The sequence below is a fragment of the Zootoca vivipara genome, chromosome 17, assembly GCF_963506605.1.
Source record: "Zootoca vivipara chromosome 17, rZooViv1.1, whole genome shotgun sequence".
Taxonomy (NCBI): domain Eukaryota; kingdom Metazoa; phylum Chordata; class Lepidosauria; order Squamata; family Lacertidae; genus Zootoca; species Zootoca vivipara.
In genome coordinates, this window is record NC_083292.1 from 35,510,419 (window position 1) to 35,531,093 (window position 20,675).

Sequence of the window (20,675 nt, forward strand, 5' to 3'; positions counted from 1 at the left end):
TCCCATTGAAAGTAATGGAAAGTGGATTAATCCATTCCAGACAGGTCCGCGGAGTACTTAAACTGAAAGTACTCAAACTGAGGCGTACTTAAACCAAGGTATGACTGTACATTTAATCCCCACAGCAACCCTGTGAGGTAGGTTAGTCTGAGAGATAGCAACTGGCCCAAGGTCACCCAGGGAGCTTCATGGCTGGGTAGGGACTAGAACCCTGGTCTTGCAGCTCCCAGCCTGACACTCTAACCACTATACTACACTGGACCCACACTTCTCAGGATTCCCTGCCAGGGACCACATGCATCACTTCTTCTCACATTCCCCATTGGTCAGACCAGAGCAACCATTGCAGTACAAATCTTGCAGTAAGACACACAGGGAAGAACGACTTCGAGAAGGCAGACGGATGCTTGTGCATAAATTTTAATAATATCTTGCCATCAGAGCCCAGAGCAATACATTGGAAGAATAGAAATGTTTTAAGGGGCAAAGGGTGAATTGGATGTTTAAATGTGCTATTTTGGATGCATCATAAAATAAATATGGGGGAAATTAGGTTGCAAAGAAGGTTTTTTTCCCCCAGACAGGACTCTTCAGCTGAGCGCTCACGAGATCTGTCAGGATGAGACACACAGACATCCATTGGCTAGCGATATTCTGAGCTGATGACTAGATGAGTGTCTGTTGATGTTGACGGGACTAGATGGGCTGGGGTCCCGTGTGCCCTGGAAACATCGATTCCCAGATTTTCTGTTCTTCTCAGCTTGCCTTTTGAAAGAGGTAGTAAAGTGTTTGCTAGAATGGAGCCGACAGCAAAGATGGATGGAAAATGAATGGGATCATAAATATCAGACCATGCTTCCATATTCCATTCCTTTCCCTCCTACCCTTCTCCTTGCGGGGGCTTCTCTGGGCAGGTTGTGGCAGACGCCCCTTAACAGCATGAGGGGTCCTGTTTGGGAGGGCAGCACTGCTTAGGGGGGCAGCATTGCTGAGGAGGGGGGCAGTACTGCTGAGGAGGGGGGCAGTACTGCTGAGGAGGGGGGCAGCACTTCTGGGGAGGGGGGCAGCACTGCTGAGGTGGGCAGCATTTCTGGGGCGTCTTCTTGCATTGAGGAGGGGGTGGGCAAGTTTGCTTGCATTGCTGACTTTGGTAAGACATCTTCTGCTGATTTAGAGAAGCCTAGAAGACAAAGAGAAAGATCTTTAATATATATACATATATATTTAAAGTACAGCATTGATCTTGGAAGTGTTTGCAAATAACAAAAATAGTACCCAATGCATGAATTTGCAGTGGTGTGAAATTCAAAGAACCAGGGACCAGAACCACCTTATTTATTTAGGCCCCATTTGCACAGTCATACCTGCCAAGTTTCTCTCTGAAAAATAAGGGACCGGACCGAAAGTAGCATACCGGAAGTAGCGCGACGGCCATTTTGGAACTGGGCGGAGCATGCTCAGAAGTGACTTTTGATGCTGCTGTGCCCAGTTCCAAAATGGCAGTCGCACCAGAAGTCGCGCTGCAGCCATTTTGGAACTGGGCACGGCAGCATCAAAAGTAGCTTCTGAGCATGCTCTGCCCAGTTCCAAAATGGCCGCCGCGCCAGAATAAACCAGGAAAAAACAAAAAAATCCGTTTTCCCGGCTGGGGACAGCTGGAAAAACGGGGGGTTCCCGGGGAATACGGGAGACTTGGCCGCCGCATGGTACATTTGAAGAAGTATCACATCCACCGAAGAATTGTAGGAACTGTACTGAATGAACTGTTGGTTCCAGTTTTAGAGGAAATGATGAATGATATTCTGTTGGGGGGAAAGATCCCAAATACATGGAAAGAGGCATATATAACATTGATTCCAAAGCCGGATACGGACGGCTTAGAAGTTAAAAATTATAGACCAATCTCACTATTGAATAATGATTATAAACTTTTTGCAGATATAATGTCCAAGAGATTGAAAGAAGTTTTAAATCAAATAATACATAAGGATCAGGCTGGTTTTCTTCCTGGTAGACAGTTAAAGGATAATGTAAGACACATAATAGATGTAATAGAATATCTGGAGACCAAGATAGATAAACCAGCTGTTTTGATGTTTGTAGATGCTGAGAAAGCTTTTGACAATATATCTTGGCAATTTATGAAGAGGAATTTGGAATCAATGGTTGGGAAGAATACATTAGTGAATGGGATCGAGGCGATTTATTCAGAGCAAAAGGCAAGATTGATAATTAATAACACCCTAACAGAATATTTTGAAATCACAAAAGGAACTAGACAGGGCTGCCCTTTATCACCGTTATTGTTCATCATGGTCCTGGAAATATTATTGATCAGATTAAGAGACCTATCTACAATTAGAGGTATTAAAGTAGGTGCAAAGCAATTTAAAGTGAAAGCCTTCGCAGATGATTTAGTTTTAACATTGGAAAATCCAAAGGAAAGTGTTGCAGAAGCAATAGAAGTAATGGAGAAATTTGGCCAATTGGCAGGATTCAAATTAAATAGACAAAAAACCAAGGTTATGGCAATGAATATGACGAAAGAAGAAAAACAGGAATTACAGTTAAAACATGGACTCGACGTGGCTAAAAAGGTAAAATATCTGGGAATATGGATGACAGCAAAGAATATTAATCTTTATAGTGACAACTACGAACAAGTATGGAAGGAAATAAAGAAAGACCTGGAAAGATGGACTAATATGAAAATGTCATTCTTAGGAAGAATCGCAACAATAAAGATGAATGTATTACCTAAGATGTTATTCCTATTTCAAACTATACCTGTGGTTAAAGGTACGAGGCAATTCCAAGAGTGGCAAAAGATTTTATCAAGATTTGTCTGGCAGGGGAAAAAACCTAGAATAAAATATAAAATTTTGGTAGATGAGAAAGAAAGAGGTGGATTCGCCCTGCCAGACTTGAGACTCTATTATGAAGCGTCTTGTATCTGTTGGATAAAAGAATGGATAACTCTAGAGAATACGGACTTGTTAGATTTGGAAGGTTTTAACAATAGATTTGGATGGCATGCATATTTATGTTATGACAAAAAGAAATCACATACCGGGTTTACGAATCATGTGATAAGAAGATCTCTATACGAGGTGTGGGAAAGAAATAAAAGGCTGTTAGAGACTAAAACACCCTGGTGGGTCTCACCAGCAGAGGTATGAACAGTTAAGAAAGTAAATATGGAGAAGAGGCGGGCCACGTATGAGGAAATCTTGACGAAAACTGAAAAAGGATGGAGTTTAAAACCTTTTGATGACATTAAAGGAGTATTAACAGGATGGATAGAATACCATCAAATAAATGATGTGCTTAAAGAAGATAGAAAAATAGGTTTTGAGGATAAAAGATCCAAATTTCAAATAGAAGTGCTAGAAGGCAAAACAAAGCTTTTGGCAAAGATGTATGATTTGTTGTTGGAGTGGTATACAAAAGATGAGTTGACAAAAGAAGTGATGATTAAATGGGCAAAAGATTTGGGGCATAATATTGAATATGATGCGTGGTTGAAATTATGGAATCAAACTTTAAGATTTACAGCATGTACTGCCTTGAAAGAAAATGTATATAAGATGATGTATAGATGGTATTTAACTCCAGTTAAATTAGCTAAAATGTATAGAATGAGTGACAAAAGTTGCTGGAAATGTAAAGAGAAAGATGGTGAATTTTATCATATGTGGTGGACATGCGAAAAAGTTAAAAGATTTTGGGAAAGTTTATATAACGAATTGAAAAAGATGTTTAGATATACTTTTCCAAAAAAACCAGAAGCATTTTTGTTAGGAATAATGGGAGGAGAGATTAGAAAAGAAGATCAAACACTGTTTATGTATGCAACAACCGCGGCTAGGACTTTGTTAGCCCAAAAATGGAAATTACAGGAATTACCTACAATTGTGGAGTGGCAGACAAAAATGATGGACTATGCTGAACTTGCTAGATTGACATGCAAGATTCGTGACCAGGGGGAGACAAGGTTTCAAAAGGACTGGAGTAAATATGTGGACTATATGGAAAAAAAACTGTAGATCGTTAAAAACTCTCGCAGGATTAAAATAAACCTTACGAATTGACCAATATGTCAAAAAAGGAACTGCAAAAAAGGGAATTAATAAGAAACCCGCATGAAGGGAGGGGGGGAAGTCATAGCTCGGCGGAGCAAGGTAAAAGATGTGAATATAAGATTTTGTATAAAAGATTGGTTTTGTTAATTTGTTGAATTTGGAAAATGGAATAAAATGTATTTTAAAAAAAAGAATTGTAGGAACTATAGTTTGCTAAGTGCTCTCACAATTTCTAGAGATCTCTGGAAAGAGGGAGAGGTTGATAAACCACTCTGGGAATTGTAGCTCTCCGAGAGGAATAGGGAGCCTCCTCTCAGCATGATAACAACTTACGTTTCCCAGCATTCTTTGGGAGGGCAGCCCTTACTTTCCACTCCTGCCCTAGGTCACATTCACTATAAATGAAAACCACTATTGCTACCACTTTGAACAGTCATGGCGTAGACCTGCCTTTGACCAATCATGCCCCAAACAATCAGGGATCACATATTAAATGCACCTACAGCGGTGTAAAGCAGGAATGGGGAGCCCAGGACCCTCCATACGTTGTTGGGGCCCAACTCTCAACAATCCGAGCCAACATTGGCCAATGGTTAGGGATGATGGAAGTTGCAGTTGCAACAATGTCCTTGGACTCAAGATCCCACCAGGGACGATGGGAGATGAACTCCAGCAACATCTGAAGTTCCACAGGTTCCCCACCCCTGCTTCAGGGGAAACCACAGCTTTACAAGTCATCATTTAATTATGCCTTGTCAGATATCAATGTCCCACTTGGATCACCTCTGGGAAGTAGGAGACCGCAGTGGTAGATCACTTGACTTGAAGCAAAAAGTACTGAGCTCAGTCCCCAGCATTTCCAAGTAGGGTGTGGAAAGTCTCCTCATCTGAAACCCTAGAGCAGGCATCCCCAAACTGCGGCCCTCCAGATGTTTTGGCCTACAACTCCCATGATCCCTAGCTAACAGGTCCAGTGATCAGGGATGATGGGAATTGTAGTCCAAAACATCTGGAGGGGCAAAGTTTGGGGATGCCTGCCCTAGGGAGTCACTGCGAATCAGTGTTAACAACACCAGGCTAGATAGACCAATGGTCCAAGCCAGTATATAAGGCAACTTCCTATGTTCCACCCACCAGGAGTGCCAATTTGGCCCTGCGACCGTGAGTGCCCGGGGCCATGATTACCATGAAGCGTGCATGGCCCTGGAACCAAACTTTGTGGGCACCCGGCCCCTTCGTGGGGAATTTTGTGGGTGCTCGGGCACCCAGGGCCCCAGGGAGTTGGCACCTATGCCACCCACAGTTTCCCCTACCCAAACCACCATCTTAAAACAAAAGCAGTCATTGCAAAACAAAACCCCGAAACGTAACAACCAGAGCTGCTTACCCAAGCTGAGGCACGATCAACACTCCAGAGGTCAGGTAGCAAAGTGGAATGAGGAGCTTGTAGAGGTGATGCCTTATATATATATGCCAACGTTAAGTTCCTGTTTGCATCGGAAGAATTTCATTCACCTGTGCAAAATAAATAAATCAAAAATCAAAAGGGGAACACCCTCTCCAGTTGTTGAGTAGATCTTAATTCGTGACCTTAATTTGTTTGTGTGCATCAGCAAGGTAGTCACGGAGGAAGATTGCATGATCATTTGGGAAGGAGAGTCCCTTTATTTTCTTCCCCAGCAGAAACTCCACCTAATTGTTAATTGGATGATGATAATACCTTTGGCCACAATTGGCCGGATCATCCTCTGAGCGCTGCTTTCTGAGAAAGAGGAAAGCATTTCCTCAATCCATTATGCATCATATATGCTGGGCGAGCATTCATGTTCGAAACATCAATTGTCTCGCTGTTTACGGGAACTCGCTGCATCATCTCCGCTGAACTTTAGCCCAGAGATCCTATAATTTTATTTGATTTGGGGTCCTGTAGATTAAAAAAAAGTGTGGATTGTACTAAAGCTTTCCTGTACTTAGCCCTCATCTGCACTGTGCATTTAAAGTGGTATTATACCATTTTAAACTGTCAAGGCTTCTGCAAAGAATCATGGGAACTGTGGTTTGCTTTGGGTGCTGAGAGGAAAGCCCCTTCACAGGGCTACAATTCCCAGAGTCCCCCGGGAATTGTTTTCATTAATGGTTTTCTTGGGTTAAACAGGATTAGTGTTGAACCACTCTGACAATGGTAGCTCTGTGGAGGGTATGATCTGACCCTCGAGCAATCCAAAGGCAACTCTGTATGGGGAAGGGTTGTTTTTTTTAAAAAAAAGTTTAATGTTTTATCATGTTTTTATATATGTTGGAAGCTGTTCAGAATGGCTGGGGCAAAACATTGATAATACTGATAATGGAATAGTACATCCGTCGCTATTTTCACCGGGGAAATGTTGGAGGGTTTGAGATTTCCATCCCCCATCTATTTCCAACCACCTCCCCAGAGATATTTGGCTTGGTTACCTTGTTAATCTTGGCTTACTGAGGCTGCTTTTGAAGCTCTTCAATTTTTTCTATTTTAATAAATATAAACTGTTTACCCATGTGCCTGTAGTTTTGAGTCGACTTCCTGGTATGTTGGCGAAGTTCCTTTCAGCATTACAGTGGTACCTCGGGTTGTGGACTCGATCCGTTCCGGGGTGCCATTCACACCCTGTAAAGTACACAACCCAGACTTTTCTGTGCATGCGCAAAGCGCACAGAATGCTTCTGCGCATGCACAAAGCACGCAGAATGCTTCTGCGCTTGCTGCGGAACCCGGAAGTAAACAATTCTGGTTCCACCGCATTCACAGCCCAGAAGAACGCAACCCACACCGGACGCAACCCGAGGTATGACTGTACAGTATCACTTTGGGAGCAGTCTTTAATTTATTACTTTTTTTACAGAAATATATAATATGAATTAATTAAGGACATTTGGCTCTGATAGGATATTAATTACCTAATTAAGGACATAAAGCTCTGCCTTTGGGAGATTACAGGAAATGGGGTGAAGCACACCAAAGTTTCATCACCTTTGGCAATGCTCCCTTCCTCGTGATTCTCGCAGCTTCTTTCATGTCCTCACCAGCCTTGATCCGTCCTTCGAAAATGGCTTCCGGTTGGGATTTTCAAGAAGCAGCTAAAATGTCCAGGAAAACCCAGGCGTATGGCAGCCCACATCGGAAGTGTTGATTTTGGATAAAAGAAAAAGAAAAAAGAGGAAGAAAGAAACTCAACTTTTGTGTCAGGATTTTCAGTTTTTGAAATATGGCAACCCAAACACGGCTGGCATCCTGAAGAGGAAGGCGAAATACTGCAACAATACTGCAACACTTGTGACAAGTGCTGCTGGTTCATAGTAATCACCATCCCACTTGGCACGATGATGTCACCGTTTGTAACCCGAGTCCCACACAGTTCTTGAATGCATCTTCCTTCATGACCACTCCAAAGCCCATGATGCAGTGTGGTCAGACAGGCAAAATATGCACGCACAGGAAATACTCTTTGCTAAATGTGGTGTTTGTTTATAAAGTCCTCACAAAAACTCATAGTTAGTTTAGGGAATGCTTATTTTTGTAGGAATGTGTATTTTTGTAGGCAATTATGTCTCTATTTAAACTATTTAAAATTTTAAAAGATGATGCTGTTAAGGTGCTACACTCAATATGCCAGCAAGTTTGGAAAACTCAGCAATGGCCAGAGGATTGGACAAGATCAGTCTACATCCCAATCCCAAAGAAGGGCAGTGCCAAAGAATGCTCCAACTACCGCACAATTGCCCTCATTTCACATGCTAGCAAGGTTATGCTTAAAATTCTACAAGGCAGGCTTGAGCAGTATGTGGACCGAGAACTCCAAGAAGTGCAAGCTGGATTTCGAAGGGGCAGAGAAACCAGAGACCAAATTGCAAACATGCGCTGGATTATGGAGAAAGCTAGAGAGTTCCAGAAAAACATCTACTTCTGCTTCATTGACTACGCAAAAGCATTTGACTGTTTCGACCACAGCAAACTATGGTAAGTTCTTAAAGAAATGGGAGTGCTTGATCATCTCATCTGTCTCATGAGAAATCTCTATGTGGGACAAGAAGCTACAGTTAGAACTGGATATGGAACAACTGATTGGTTCAAAATTGGGAAAGGAGTACAACAAGGTTGTATATTGCCTTAACTTATATGCAGAATTCATCATGCAAAAGGCTGGACTAGATGAATCCCAAACCAGAATTAAGATTGCCGGAAGAAATATCAACAACCTCAGATATGCAGATGACACAACCTTGATGGCAGAAAGTGAGGAGGAATTAAAGAACCTTTTAATGAGGGTGAAAGAGGAGAGCGCAAAATATGGTCTGAAGCTCAACATCAAAAAAACCAAGATCATGGCCACTGGTCCCATCACCTCCTGGCAAATAGAAGGGGAAGAAATGGAGGCAGTGAGAGATTTTACTTTCTTGGGCTCCTTGATCACTGCAGATGGTGACAGCAGTCACAAAATTAAAAGACGCCTGCTTCTTGGAAGAAAAACAATGACAAACCTAGACAGCATCTTAAAAAGCAGAGACATCACCTTGCCAACAAAGGTCTGTATAGTTAAAGCTATGGTTTTCCCAGTAGTGATGTATGGAAGTGAGAGCTGGACCATAAAGAAGGCTGACCAAACTGCGGGAGGCAGTGGAAGACAGGAGTGCCTGGCGTGCTCTGGTCCATGGGGTCATGAAGAGTCGGACACGACTAAACGACTAAAGAACAACATGTCTCTCATAGGGATTGTGATGACTCAGTTTTTTTGTTGCGATAGACAAGTCTGTCAATTTCTGTTTCTCTCAGTTTCTTGTTTTACCAATATTAAGTTCAGTTCTCCCCATTTTTCACATCATCTTGTGGTGATTTCCCCCCTCTAATTCAGGCTTCCCCAACCTTGGCCTTCCAGATGTTCTTGGCCTACAACTACCATGATCCCTAGCTCGCAGGAACTGTGCTCAGGGATGATGGGAACTGTAGTCTCAAAACATCTGGAGGAGCGAGGTTGAGGAAGCTGGCTCTAAATCCTCATGAAAATTAATTTTGCACAATTTTTAAAAGCCATTTACCCTAATTTACTGCATTTTTGCTTGTTGCTTTCACTAACATATGCTCTTTTATGTACAATGGCTGGTATCAAAGTCTGACACAAAGTAAACCCATTTATATTAATGGATCCGAATCAGTCATGTTTAGTTACCTTCAGGGGGTCTACTCTGAGTTAGGGGCACCATTGGATCCAGCCGAAGAATAAAAGTACTAAGTCCATTGCATCATCTACATAGCTGCCAAGTTATCCCTTTTTTAAAGGGATTTTCCTTTATGCTGAATAGGCTTCCTCGCGAGAAAAGGGAAAACTTGGCAGCTATGATCATCTAGGAATCATGATAAGGATATTCCCAACCCCTATGGGTTGTAGCCAACTAATTTCTACTCAGAGTAAACCCACTGAAATGAATGAACCTAAGTTAAGCCACATTCACTTCAAGTTCATTATGATACCACTTTAGATAACCATGGCTTCCTGGCAAAGAATCCTGGGAACTGTAGTTTCTCAGGTGCTGATAGTTGTTAGGAGACCCCACTCCCCGTCCCCTCACGGAGCTACAATTCCCAAAGCGGTTTAACAAACAATCCCTTTTCACTGGGAATTGTAGCTCAAGTAAAGGGAGTATGAACTTCCCAACAATTCTCATCACCCTTAACAAACTACAGCTCTCAGAATTCTTTATCTGCTTAAAGTGGTATCATAGTGCTTTAAATGTATAGCATGACTGTTGCCTGAGGCAAAAATATTCAGGGAAAGTTTTAGCAGTGGTTCCTACCCGTGGCAATATGGGTAAGATTAAATATCTGTTGTTCGGTTCGGACAGGTCTATAAAACATCATACAGATAAACTTTAAGTGGAGGCTGCTCAGCTTAGACCAGATCATGTGGCCTCCCTTGATATTTGAGATTCTGTTTTTTATGCATGTTCTATTTACCATAGCCAAGTTCTTACATATTTTTACGTATAATTCTTAAGTAAATTTGAGGGTTCTTACTATTCTGCTTGGCTGCAGCCTGCCTTTGGTTGCCGTATTAATAAATTTGAAATAAACATTTGATTAAAATGCAAACTGCATTTCTTCTCCATTCCCAGTTATCCAGTTATTTTTTATTTTATTTTTGGCATTTTGTCAACTGGTTAGGTGCTTTCCTAGGTTGAGCAAGCAATATGAGGCAGAGGACAGATGATGACAAAGCTTCTTCCTTTCCAATGGATATCTAGGTGGGGTTCTCGTTGGCCTAATACCCAGAAATGAACTCTCTGTCCCAAAAAGATAAGGTTACCTTGGAACATGACTGTTCTGATGCTGCTGCATGGACATGTCGAGATTGCAAAAGCATCCGTTACTCAACCAGGTGACAACCCCCCCCCCCCCCGCTTTTCCTTACTCAATCAAACCAATGAACCAATGTATGAAGTGAGCGTATAAAAAGTCCTTCACTTCCTAGGCATCTTCACTAAACTTTGCTTCTCATGCTTGATTGAGCCTTGACTGAACGTCACATCAGGTAAGTAGAATTAGTTAGCTTTTGGGGGGGGGCTGGGGCTGGGAAGTTGCATGTTCCTGACGAAGCTAGATTTCAGAACATAGCAGTCTTCTCCAGTTTGGTGCCTTCAAGATGTTGTTTGACTCCAGCTCCCAGCAGCCCCAGCAGCCATCATGGTGAAGGGAGATGGGAGTTGGAGTCCTGGCTTTGCATTAGAAGAATAAAGTGTTGCGATGGAGTTAACTTAGGTGCAGGAAAGGCTTTAGTTTATTTCAGGGAGAGGGAAGCTGTGATCCTCCTGATGTGGCTGGACCCCAATTCCCATCATCCCCAGCTGGTATGGCCAATAACCAAGGTTGATGAGAGATAGGGCCCAGCAACATCTTGAGGGACAGGTTCCCCAGCCCTGTCTTAGACATATGGCCCAACCAATCAGGGACCCCATGTGAAATGCACTTGTGAAGGTGTAAAGGAGGTGTTGTTGGGCTAAAGCTCTCAGCCACAGCCAGTATGGACAATGGTCAAGGATGATGGGGTTTGTCTAGGGGGCAGCAAGTTGGGGAGGTCTAGGATGTATCTTCAGGAGAAAGCAGAGGTGACTGGAAAGTTTACTCAGAAGTGAGCCCCACCGAACTCGGTGGGATATTACCTAGTTAATGTACCTAGGTTAGCAGCCTCAGACATGCCTAATGTCATTGTTCATAATTATAATTATAATTTACTAATGTTCCCCACCAAGGAGGCAGATCATGCAGAAACCATGCACATAGTGTATATTGACTTCAGTGAAGGATTTGTCAATGCCTGCTATGAGATCCTTGTTGACAAATAGGGAATACATGGGCTGGGTGATGCTACTGTAAGGTGGATGGAAAGCTGGCTTAGCAACCCAACAAAACCAGTATTCTTTGCCCTGGCATGTTGGCATGCCCTTGTCTCCGATGTGAAGCTTCACCCAACAGTTGCTTCAGATGCTTATAAGGCCATCCCTTTTTGACCTGCACCGTAGGATTGGACCCTGCTATTACTGAATTCTTGTTTTCAATCTGTATTTTCTCTTTTTAATAATACTGGCCCCATCTGTGCCAGACATCTAAAATTGTTAGGGGACCCCAGTTCCCTGCACAGAGCTAAAATCCCCAGAGTGCCCTGGGATTGTTGGTTAAATTGCTCTGGGATTTGTAGCTCTGAAAGGGGAATCATGATCTCCTTACACCTCTCAGCACCCTTCACAAGCTACAGTTCCCAGGATTCTTTGGGGGAAGACGTGACTCTCCAACAGGTTCTTCTTATGTTCCACTCTTGGTGGCAGTTCCTCTGAATGCCAGTTGCTGGGAATCACTAATAGGGGGAAGTTGGTGTTGCATTTAGGTCCTGCCTGTGGGCTTCCCAGAAGAGGCATCTGCTTGGCCGATGTGGGAACAAGATCCTGGGCTAGATGGGCTATTGACCTGATCCAGCAGGACTCTTCTTATTTTCTTACATTCTTACCCGGAGACTGGTTCCCCACCCCTGATTTAAAGTTGACACCTATCTAGACATGCCCACTTATTCCATTAATTGGTAACACCCCCCCCCCATTTTGCTAATCTTCTGAAGCATCGGTGCAATCAGTAATGGTCAACCGTGTTCTTTTTCTTTCCCCTCCAAGTTTCTCCAGCAATCCAAGATGTCACAGCAGCAGCAACAATGCAAGCAGCCTTGCCAGGTTCCTCCTCCGTGTTGTCCTCCTCAGCAAAAGTGTCCTCCTCAGAAGGACTGTCCCCCTCCACAGCAAAAGTGTCCTCCTCAGCAGGATTGCATCCCTCAACAGAAAAAGTGTCCTCCTCAACAGACCCAGGATCCAAAGTGCTGCTAAGAAACCCCCTGAAATAAACAGCCAAAGCAAAAACCCACGAGAGAAGGAGGGCTGGAGATCATAGCTGCCAAGTTATCCCTTTTTTACAGGGATTTTCCCTTATGCTGAATAGGCTTCCTCGCGAGAAAAGGGAAAACTTGGCAGCTATGCTGGAGATGGACGCAGGAAGCAACATCCAGGTGTCAGCTTCATTGACTTCCATCTTGCTGTGAACTTGGTTGTAACATCATGTTATTTCTGCCCTAACCTAAGCCCATTAATTTCAGTGGCTTGGAGCCAATGGTTACCCCACTCCGAAAAGGCCTGATGGACATGGCTAACTTAGAGCCCATTACTTGCAATGGGTCTCCCCTGAGTAGTTGGCTACAATCCATTGGGTTTACTCTGAGTGTGACTTAGTTGCATACGACCCTTCATACCTGCTCTTAAAACAGATATACACAACCTGGAGGGGAAATGGTGGACAGGATCTACTTTTTTTGTCAGCCAATCCAGTCCTGTGGACATCATCTGATGGTTCGCCCATCCTTCTCAATCCATCACTCGATGGCTTAACTCTTCACCAGTATAGTTGTTGAACATCTGTATGTACATTGTCTTTGGTAGCCCGGCTGGTAGACAGGCACACAGCTAAAATTATAGGATGTGTCTTGTATTCCATTCTGTTTGCAATCGCCGTTCCTCCAACAGCCTTCTTGCTCCCCTGGTGTACTGCTCTGGCTCCCAGTTCTGTGCCTGGATGTATTATTAAAAGATGCACGTTGTAATGAATCAGCCTTTCAGTGCTTTATTTATCACTTGGACATTTGCTTGCATAGCAGGAACACAGGAAGCTGCCTTTAACCATTGCTCCATCCAGCTCAATATTTTCCATGATAAACGGCAGCAGCTCACCAGAATTTCAGGGCAGAGGACATTCCTGGAGATGCTGGGGGTTGAACCTGGGACCTTCTGCATGCAAAGCAGATGCTCTGCCAGTGACCTGTGGCCCTTCCCGATGAGGGTGGCGCTGTGGGTTAAACCACAGAGCCTAGGGCTTGCCGATCGGAAGGTCGGCAGTTCGAATCCCCGCGATGGGGTGAGCTCCCATTGTTCGGTCCCAGCTCCTGCCCACTTAGCAGTTCGAAAGCACGTCAAAGTGCAATTAGATAAATAGGGACCGCTCCGGCGGGAAAGTAAACAGTGTTTCTGTGCGCTTCTCTGGTTCGCCAGAAGCGGTTTAGTCATGCTGGCCACATGACCCAGAAGCTGTCTGCGGACAAACGCTGGCTCCCTTGGCCTATAGAGCGAGATGAGCGCGCAACCCCAGAGTTGTCCACGACTGGAACTAACGGTCAGGGGTACCTTTACCTTTACCTTTAAGATTCTAGTCCTTGTGGTTCTGAACAAAGGGTTCATTTAAATAGGGGCAGAGTATATTGCCTGATTGGTCCATCAAGCTCAGTGTTGTCTATAATCACTGGTGTGGCTCTCAAGGATTTTAGTAGGGTCCATTCCCATCCCAACCTGGACATTCCAAGGACTGAACCTGGGTCTTTCTTCATGCAAGCTCTCTCTCTTGAGTTATGGTGCTTCACCTAATATATATATTGTTATGTACTGAGCTGAATCCTAGAACAATAGGATTCAGAATCAGCGGGAGCTACCCAATCCAACTCCAGGTGGAAGTGAATCCGCAACCTGATTGGCCTGCTGGAGCAGCCAATCAGGCGGCTGGCAGAAGTGAATCTGCTACCTGATTGGCCTGTAGGAGCAGCCAATCAGGCTGCAGGCAGAAGTCAATCCATAATATAATTGGCCCACAGGTGTAGCCCTGAAGTAGCCAATCATGCAAGGCCCATTGTGTAAATAATGTATATAAGCAGATGGTTTGGGGAAAAGAGCCATTCGTCTTCTCTTCTCCTCCTTGATGACTATGAGCTGAATAAAGAGCATGAAATTCACTCTTGACTCCGAGTATATTTCATATATATATATATAAGATTGTGGTTCTCAATGGAAGCTGCCTTATACAGTCAGATCATTGGTCCACATATCTCAGTATTTGTCCACAGTGATTGGCAGTGGCTTTCAAGAGTTTCAGGCAAGGGAATCTTTCCCAGACCTAACAGGAGATTCCAGGGACTGAATCTGGGAACTTTCTATTCGTATTTGTATACTTAATGTATTGTATATCCCACCTTTATCCCAAGCATCATTACAAAATGCAAAATAATAAAAACAAAACTAGTTAAAAACAGTAGCCAAAACACATTCAGAACCAGCAATTGGCCCTGACGATAGCCCAGTGACCATTATCATCTGAACCATGGTTCCCCAAAGCCTGTCTGAACAGGAGAGTCTTAGCTTACTGGTGGAAAGATAATGTCAGGGAGCTGACAAGAGGAAAAGGTCATTTGCAGATCAGAGGAAGACAGTGAAACACCGGCTAGCTTACAGTTAGTTTCTTTATTAAGGAAGCAGAACAGGCAACACACGGAGATTTCTAAGGATTGCTCCTGTCTAGATGAAGATAATAATAATAATAATAATAATAATAATAATAATAATAATAATAATAATAATAATTGGAAAGACCTTCTCAGGCAGGGGTCAGCAAACTTTTTCAGCAGGGGGCCGGTCCACTGTCTCTCAGACCTTGTTGGGGGCCGGATTATATTTTGGAAAAAGAAGAAGAAGAACCAATTCCTACACCCCACAAATAACCCAGAGATGCATTTTAAATAAAAGCACACATTCTACTCATGTAAAAACACACTGATTCCTGGCCAGATTTAGAAGGCGATTGGGCCAGATCCTGCCCCCGGGCCTTAGTTTGCCTACCCATGCTCTCAGGCATTAAGATCAGTAAGATCTTGGTAGTTCTGTGGCCCTCAGAAGTTCAGGGGCTGGCAGCAATGACACAGAATAAGGCATTCTTTGTGGCAGCCTGTGAGCTGTGAACTTTGTACCCCCCCTTCCAGCAATGCATCTGGCAACTTATTTTGGCAGTTTTCACCATGTGCCAAAGATGAACTTCTCCACCTTGACCCTTGAATGCCCGAGATGCATGTTTTAAAGACCCGCCCTATTCCTGCAGCTGTAATTTGTTTTAAACTGTTTTTTAATAAAGCAGTTTAAATTGTCAGAGGCCGCCCTTGGACCTGAAGCAGAGGGATGTGTAATTAACTGAATAATAAATACCACTCAGAGAATTAAACTGGAAGCAGATCGCACAGCCGGGACCCTCTCCCCCGCCGCAACAAAATGTTGCAGCATAGAGTGCAGTTGTTAAGACGTATGTATTTTATTTATGGCACTTATATCCCACCTTTTTCTGCAAGGAGAGCAAAGTGGTGTGCATGATTCAAACCCTCCTTGCTCTTCGTTTACTCATCACAACAACCCTGTGAGGTGACTGAGGCTGAGAATGAGCAATTGGCCCAAGGTCGGCCAGTGAGTTTCATAGCCGAGTGGGGATTTGAACCCCGGTCCTGCAGGTCCTAGTCTGACACTAACTCAGAGCTTTCCAAACTGTGTGTCACGACACGTTAGTGTGTTGGCGGCTGTGTGTAGGTGTGTCGCGGGAATGCTCTTCCCGGGGCTGGAAAGGGGCGAGTTTAACCTCCGGTTTGCTAGTAAAACTGAATTGCTGTGTCGCAAAATGATGCATGTCTAAAAAGTGTCTCACCATCAGGAAAAGCTGGGAAAGCTCTGCCCTAACTGCCACACCACACTGGATTTCCCACCCCCCTCTAAATTTTCTGGTTTCCTCCCCTGAACATGTTCAGTCCTTTGGGATTTTTTTTTTTGGGTGGGGGGGGACTCTCCAGTTTGTGGGATTTTCTCTGTTTGTCGCATTCCCTCCGAGTGTCCCGATTTCCCAGGGACAGTCTTGGAATTACGAAAGCCACCCCAGCTTCTGATTTGATCCCGGAATAACCCTCTTTCCGCTGTCATTGCCGTGTGGTGAGGAGGATGAGCTGACACTTGTCCCGAGAGGTGGCGGCTGCTGCTGCTGCGAAGGAGCCGCCTTCATGGCCTCTCTATGACGGCTGCTAGCCTCCTCTATGGCGCAGCTCGAAGTGGCTGCTGGAGAGTCAGGAGAAGGAGGAGAGGCTGTCGCCATCAACGTCCAGCCCCATGTGATGCACCGGCTCTGAGGGGCAGGGCCGTCTCAAGCCGGTTGGGCGCCCTGGCGCCGTGGCGTGGAGATCGCTCTGGCACCCCCGTGGTGGGCGGGCGCAGCGCACAGCATGGCTTCGCCGCGCAGCGCCCTCCTGCCGGCCCGGCGCCCTGGCGCTCCGTGCCACCGAGACTACCCCTAGAGCCGGGCCTGCTGAGGGGCAGGCATTGGGCAGAGCTGCCCTGGGTGCAGGGCTGGATTTAGGTTTGATGAGGCCCTAACCACTGAGCCTAGGGCTTCCCGATCAGAAGGTCGGCGGTTCGAATCCCTGTGACGGGGTGAGCTCCCGTTGCTCAGTCCCTGCTCCTGCCAACCTAGCAGTTTGAAAGCACGTCAAAGTGCAAGTAGATAAATAGGTACCGCTCCAAGCGGGAAGGTAAACGGCATTTCCATGCGCTGCTCTGGTTCGCCAGAAGTGGCTTAGTTATGCTGGCCACATGACCTGGAAGCTGTACGCTGGCTCCCTTGGCCAGTAAAGCGAGATGAGCGCCGCAACCCCAGAGTGGTCCATGATTGGACCTAATGGTCAGGGGTCCCTTTACCTTTAAGCTACTGAAGGTAATGGGCCCCTTTATATGTCCAGCTGTCCTTTGTCAACAACAAATGGTCACTGTTTTTTCGTGTTGAATATATGCCATATGGTAATTTATGGACCTAATAGGTATCTAAAAGCAGTGATATTTCAGGGAGCAGGCTAGCAGGAGGGGCCCATGACTTACATCATAGGAACCTACACAACACGAAACAGTGTTGCTGTATGTAGGTTTCGTTTTATTAGTTTTTTATCTTATGTTTTGGAAATGGACATCCAGTGTGTGTGGTTTTTTTTAATGTTTGGGGTCCCCCCAAGAGAGTGGGGCCCTAAGCTATAGCTTGTTTAGCTTATACAGTGGAAACTCGGTTTACGAACACCTCGGTTTACGAATTTTCGGTTTACGAATGCCGCGAATCCATCTGGAACGGATTAATTCACTTTCCAATACTTTCAATGGGAAAGCTTGCTTCAGTTTATGAACGCTTCAGATTATAAACAGACTTCCGGAACCAATTACACCCATGCTTCGGGTTAAGTACGCTTCAGGTTAAGTACTCTGCGGACCCGTCTGGAACGGATTAATCCACTTTCCATTACTTTCAATGGGAAAGTTTGCTTCAGTTTATGAACGCTTCAGTTTATGAACAGACTTGCGGAACCAATTGTGTTCATAAACCGAGGTACCACTGTACATAAATCCGGCACTGCCCAGGTGGGAAGAAAGAGGGAGCGGAGCAGAGTGCAAGCAGTTGTGTGTGTGTGTTTGTGTGTGTGTGTGTGTGTGTGTGTGTGTGTGTGTGTGTGTGTGTGTGTTTTTAAATGCTTTATGCATCTGGGTCTAATCTTGTCCCTTTCTAAAAAATAATAATTGGTGCTTGTTTTTCTTTTTGTAAAGAATAAATGGGGTTTTCTCAGCACAGTGGAGGTTGTGTGTGTTGTGTCCCATTAGCACAATGGTGGCAACGCTTGCCCTTCTTCTGATAGGAAATCCCCTATATGCGGGGGGGGGGGGATGAGGAGGCTGAGGAGGGTCAGTTGATGGGGAGTGAGAAAGTGAGAAACATCCCTGTTTTCACCTGAGGAATGTTGGAGGGTGTGTTGATTTATTTATTTTTAAGAGTGGGGTGGAGGTTCAATCTCAGCTACATTAAATCTTAAAATCTTGGTTCCAAATGAAACTACCACCAAGTCATTTTAAGTGAGAGACCAGAACCTGGGAAGCCTGGGTTAAAATCTTCCACTGGGCTGCGAAGCTCTTGGGCAAGTCGTCTCCGCCTACATCAGCTGGAGCGCTTCAGGATGAAAGTGAAATAAATACTTATCATTCTCTCCCGCCTGCTTCCAGTCATGAGCTCACCAGGAAAACGCCCGCAGTGTCGTCCACCTTCCATGGAAATGCTCAGACATGCAGGAGGAATTCTTTGGCATGTGGGAAATTATTACCTGCGTGCTAAATATCAGGTACAGCAACACTCAGAGCTTACCAGCAGCTTAATCATAACCCATCCAACTGGGACATTGTGACATTGAATGTCTTCTCCTCCGCACATAAATTTGCCCCAATGTTTTCATTCATACTCAGTTGCCAGCTCTGCCTCCTAGTTTAGTGGCATCCTTAATGAGCTCATCTAATGTCTTCTGGGATGCGGGTGGCGCTGTGGTCTAAACCACAGAGCCTAGGGCTTGCTGATCAGAAGGTCGCCGGTTCGCATCCCTGCAACAGGGTGAGCTCCCGCAGCTCGGTCCCAGCTCCTGCCAACCTAGCAGTTCGAAAGCACGTCAAAGTGCAAGTAGATAAATATGGGCCGCTTCAGCAGGAAATTAAATGGCGTTTCTATGCGCTGCTCTGGTTCACCAGAAGTGGCTTAGTCATGCTGGCCACATGACCCGGAAGCTGTACGCAGGCTCCCTTGGCCAGTAAAGCGAGATGAGCACCGCAACCCCAGAGTCGGTCACGACTGGACTTAACAGTCAGGGGTCCCTTTACCCCTTTACCTAATGTCTTCTGGAGTTTCACCCATTCTTTGGTTTCATAACAAAGACCCAAAACATGTTGTGCAGTTAGTTGTGGGCTTCCAGCCAGCAACCTGTGGCTTTGCGTCTCATAAAGATACAACCTTTTGAGTCAACAAAAACGAAGATAAGGCAAACACGCTCCTTGTCTATATAGTAGCAGTTAGTACAGCTAAGCAAACTGCAACATTAAAAGAAGGGAGCCAGAGTGTTGGACGAGGTCAGGCATAGGCAAACTCGGCCCTCCAGATGTTTTGGGACTACAACTCCCATCATCCCTGACCACTGGTCTCGTTAGCTAGGGATGATGAGAGTTGTAGTCCCAAAACATCTGGAGGGCCGAGTTTGCCTATGCCTGGACTGTGTGTACCTGGGAAAGACTAGGGTTCAAATCCCCACTCAGCTGTTAACCTCCTGAGTGATCTTGGCATACCCTCCAACATTCCTCAGATGAATATAGGGACATTTCTCACTCCCCACCCAACTGACCCTTCTCTACCTCCCCCTGTTTTCTTCTCCACCCCCCACAGGGCATTTCCAACACCACGGCACCAATGAGACCCTCTCTTCCTGATACCTGCTTAAAATAGTTTTCAACCAGAAAAGTGGGGCTAGTCTAAGAGCATCAGCTTTAATGGACATTACCCCCAATTCTGCACTCAGCATTGCTATTTTTTGTGGAAATAGGGACCGAGAGAAGTCTGTCAAAAAATTATTTCATGCTCTTTCCAGTGAATCTAAATTGGCCGTAGCCCACAGCGACGCTCCATACAGCAGCTTTGCCAACATCCTGGTGTTGTAGAGTTCTAAAGTGGGTTGTACCGGGTTGCTCCCTTTTGTGCAATGATCAAATCAGAAGCTGAAATCTCAGGCCAAAAAATAAGATCCATAGCACATGGTGCTATAATATTTCTGCCGAGTTTCATGGTTAGAACAATTGGGAAATAAATTCCCTCGCATCATTCATAAGGAAATGGGGTCCTCGTTAGTTGCGTGATGACAAAGTTGCCCGTAGGATGTTATTGCACCTGACACTCGGCAGGTAGGCAGCTATTACTATTATATATATATATGTTTAAAAAACAACGCCTCCCATATGTCTGAGCCTTCCCAAGGGAAGCCTGCCAGTATTGCTTTTGTTTCCTGGTTAGGTAATTGGCACTGGGTATTAGAGGAAGAAATCAAGGCTCATAGGCTGCTTTAGGCACTCTAAATATATGAGTCAGCTTCTCGCCAATGCACAAGCAAATGGAAAAAGACTCCTCCAAGTCCATCTCCTCCTGTCTTTTTCTCCTGGGGGGTCGGGTGAATCATTCTGTGTACTGTAGCTTTCACAGCCACCTTGGTGTGTTCTGAGGCCGGCAACTGCTGTCCTAGCTCCTCTGGCCCAGAACCGGTGTCCGGGGTGAGAGCATGGAAGCGATTTTGCAACTCCAGTGACAAAGTGTGGTTCAAATCCCCACTCAGCCATGAATCTCCCTGG

At 44.9% G+C, this 20,675-nt stretch overlaps 1 protein-coding gene across 1 annotated transcript; it reads right to left on the reverse strand.

Annotated features, from left to right (window-relative positions):
* Positions 1-404: 404 nt before the first annotated feature.
* LOC118075570 (uncharacterized) lies at positions 405-16,587 on the reverse strand. Its single transcript, XM_060269854.1, has 3 exons — positions 16,447-16,587; positions 5,470-5,586; positions 405-1,180 (listed from the first exon to the last, which is right to left on the reverse strand). Exons 1-3 carry the CDS (start codon positions 16,585-16,587, stop codon positions 932-934), a joined length of 507 nt encoding a protein of 168 aa, XP_060125837.1. The 3' UTR covers positions 405-931.
* Positions 16,588-20,675: the final 4,088 nt, after the last annotated feature.

What these genes read in the sequence shown, in the direction of transcription:
- LOC118075570 (XM_060269854.1), bottom strand. Translation starts at nt 16,587, where the DNA reads ATGGCGACAGCCTCTCCTCCTTCTCCTGACTCTCCAGCAGCCACTTCG. An exon ending in CGCCACCTCTCGGGACAAGT is followed by an intron (nt 5,587 to 16,446) that starts GTCAGCTCATCC and finishes GGTGAATGAAAT; the next exon opens with TCTTCCGATGCAAACAGGAA. An exon ending in TTGATCGTGCCTCAGCTTGG is followed by an intron (nt 1,181 to 5,469) that starts GTAAGCAGCTCT and finishes TTTGTCTTCTAG; the next exon opens with GCTTCTCTAAATCAGCAGAA.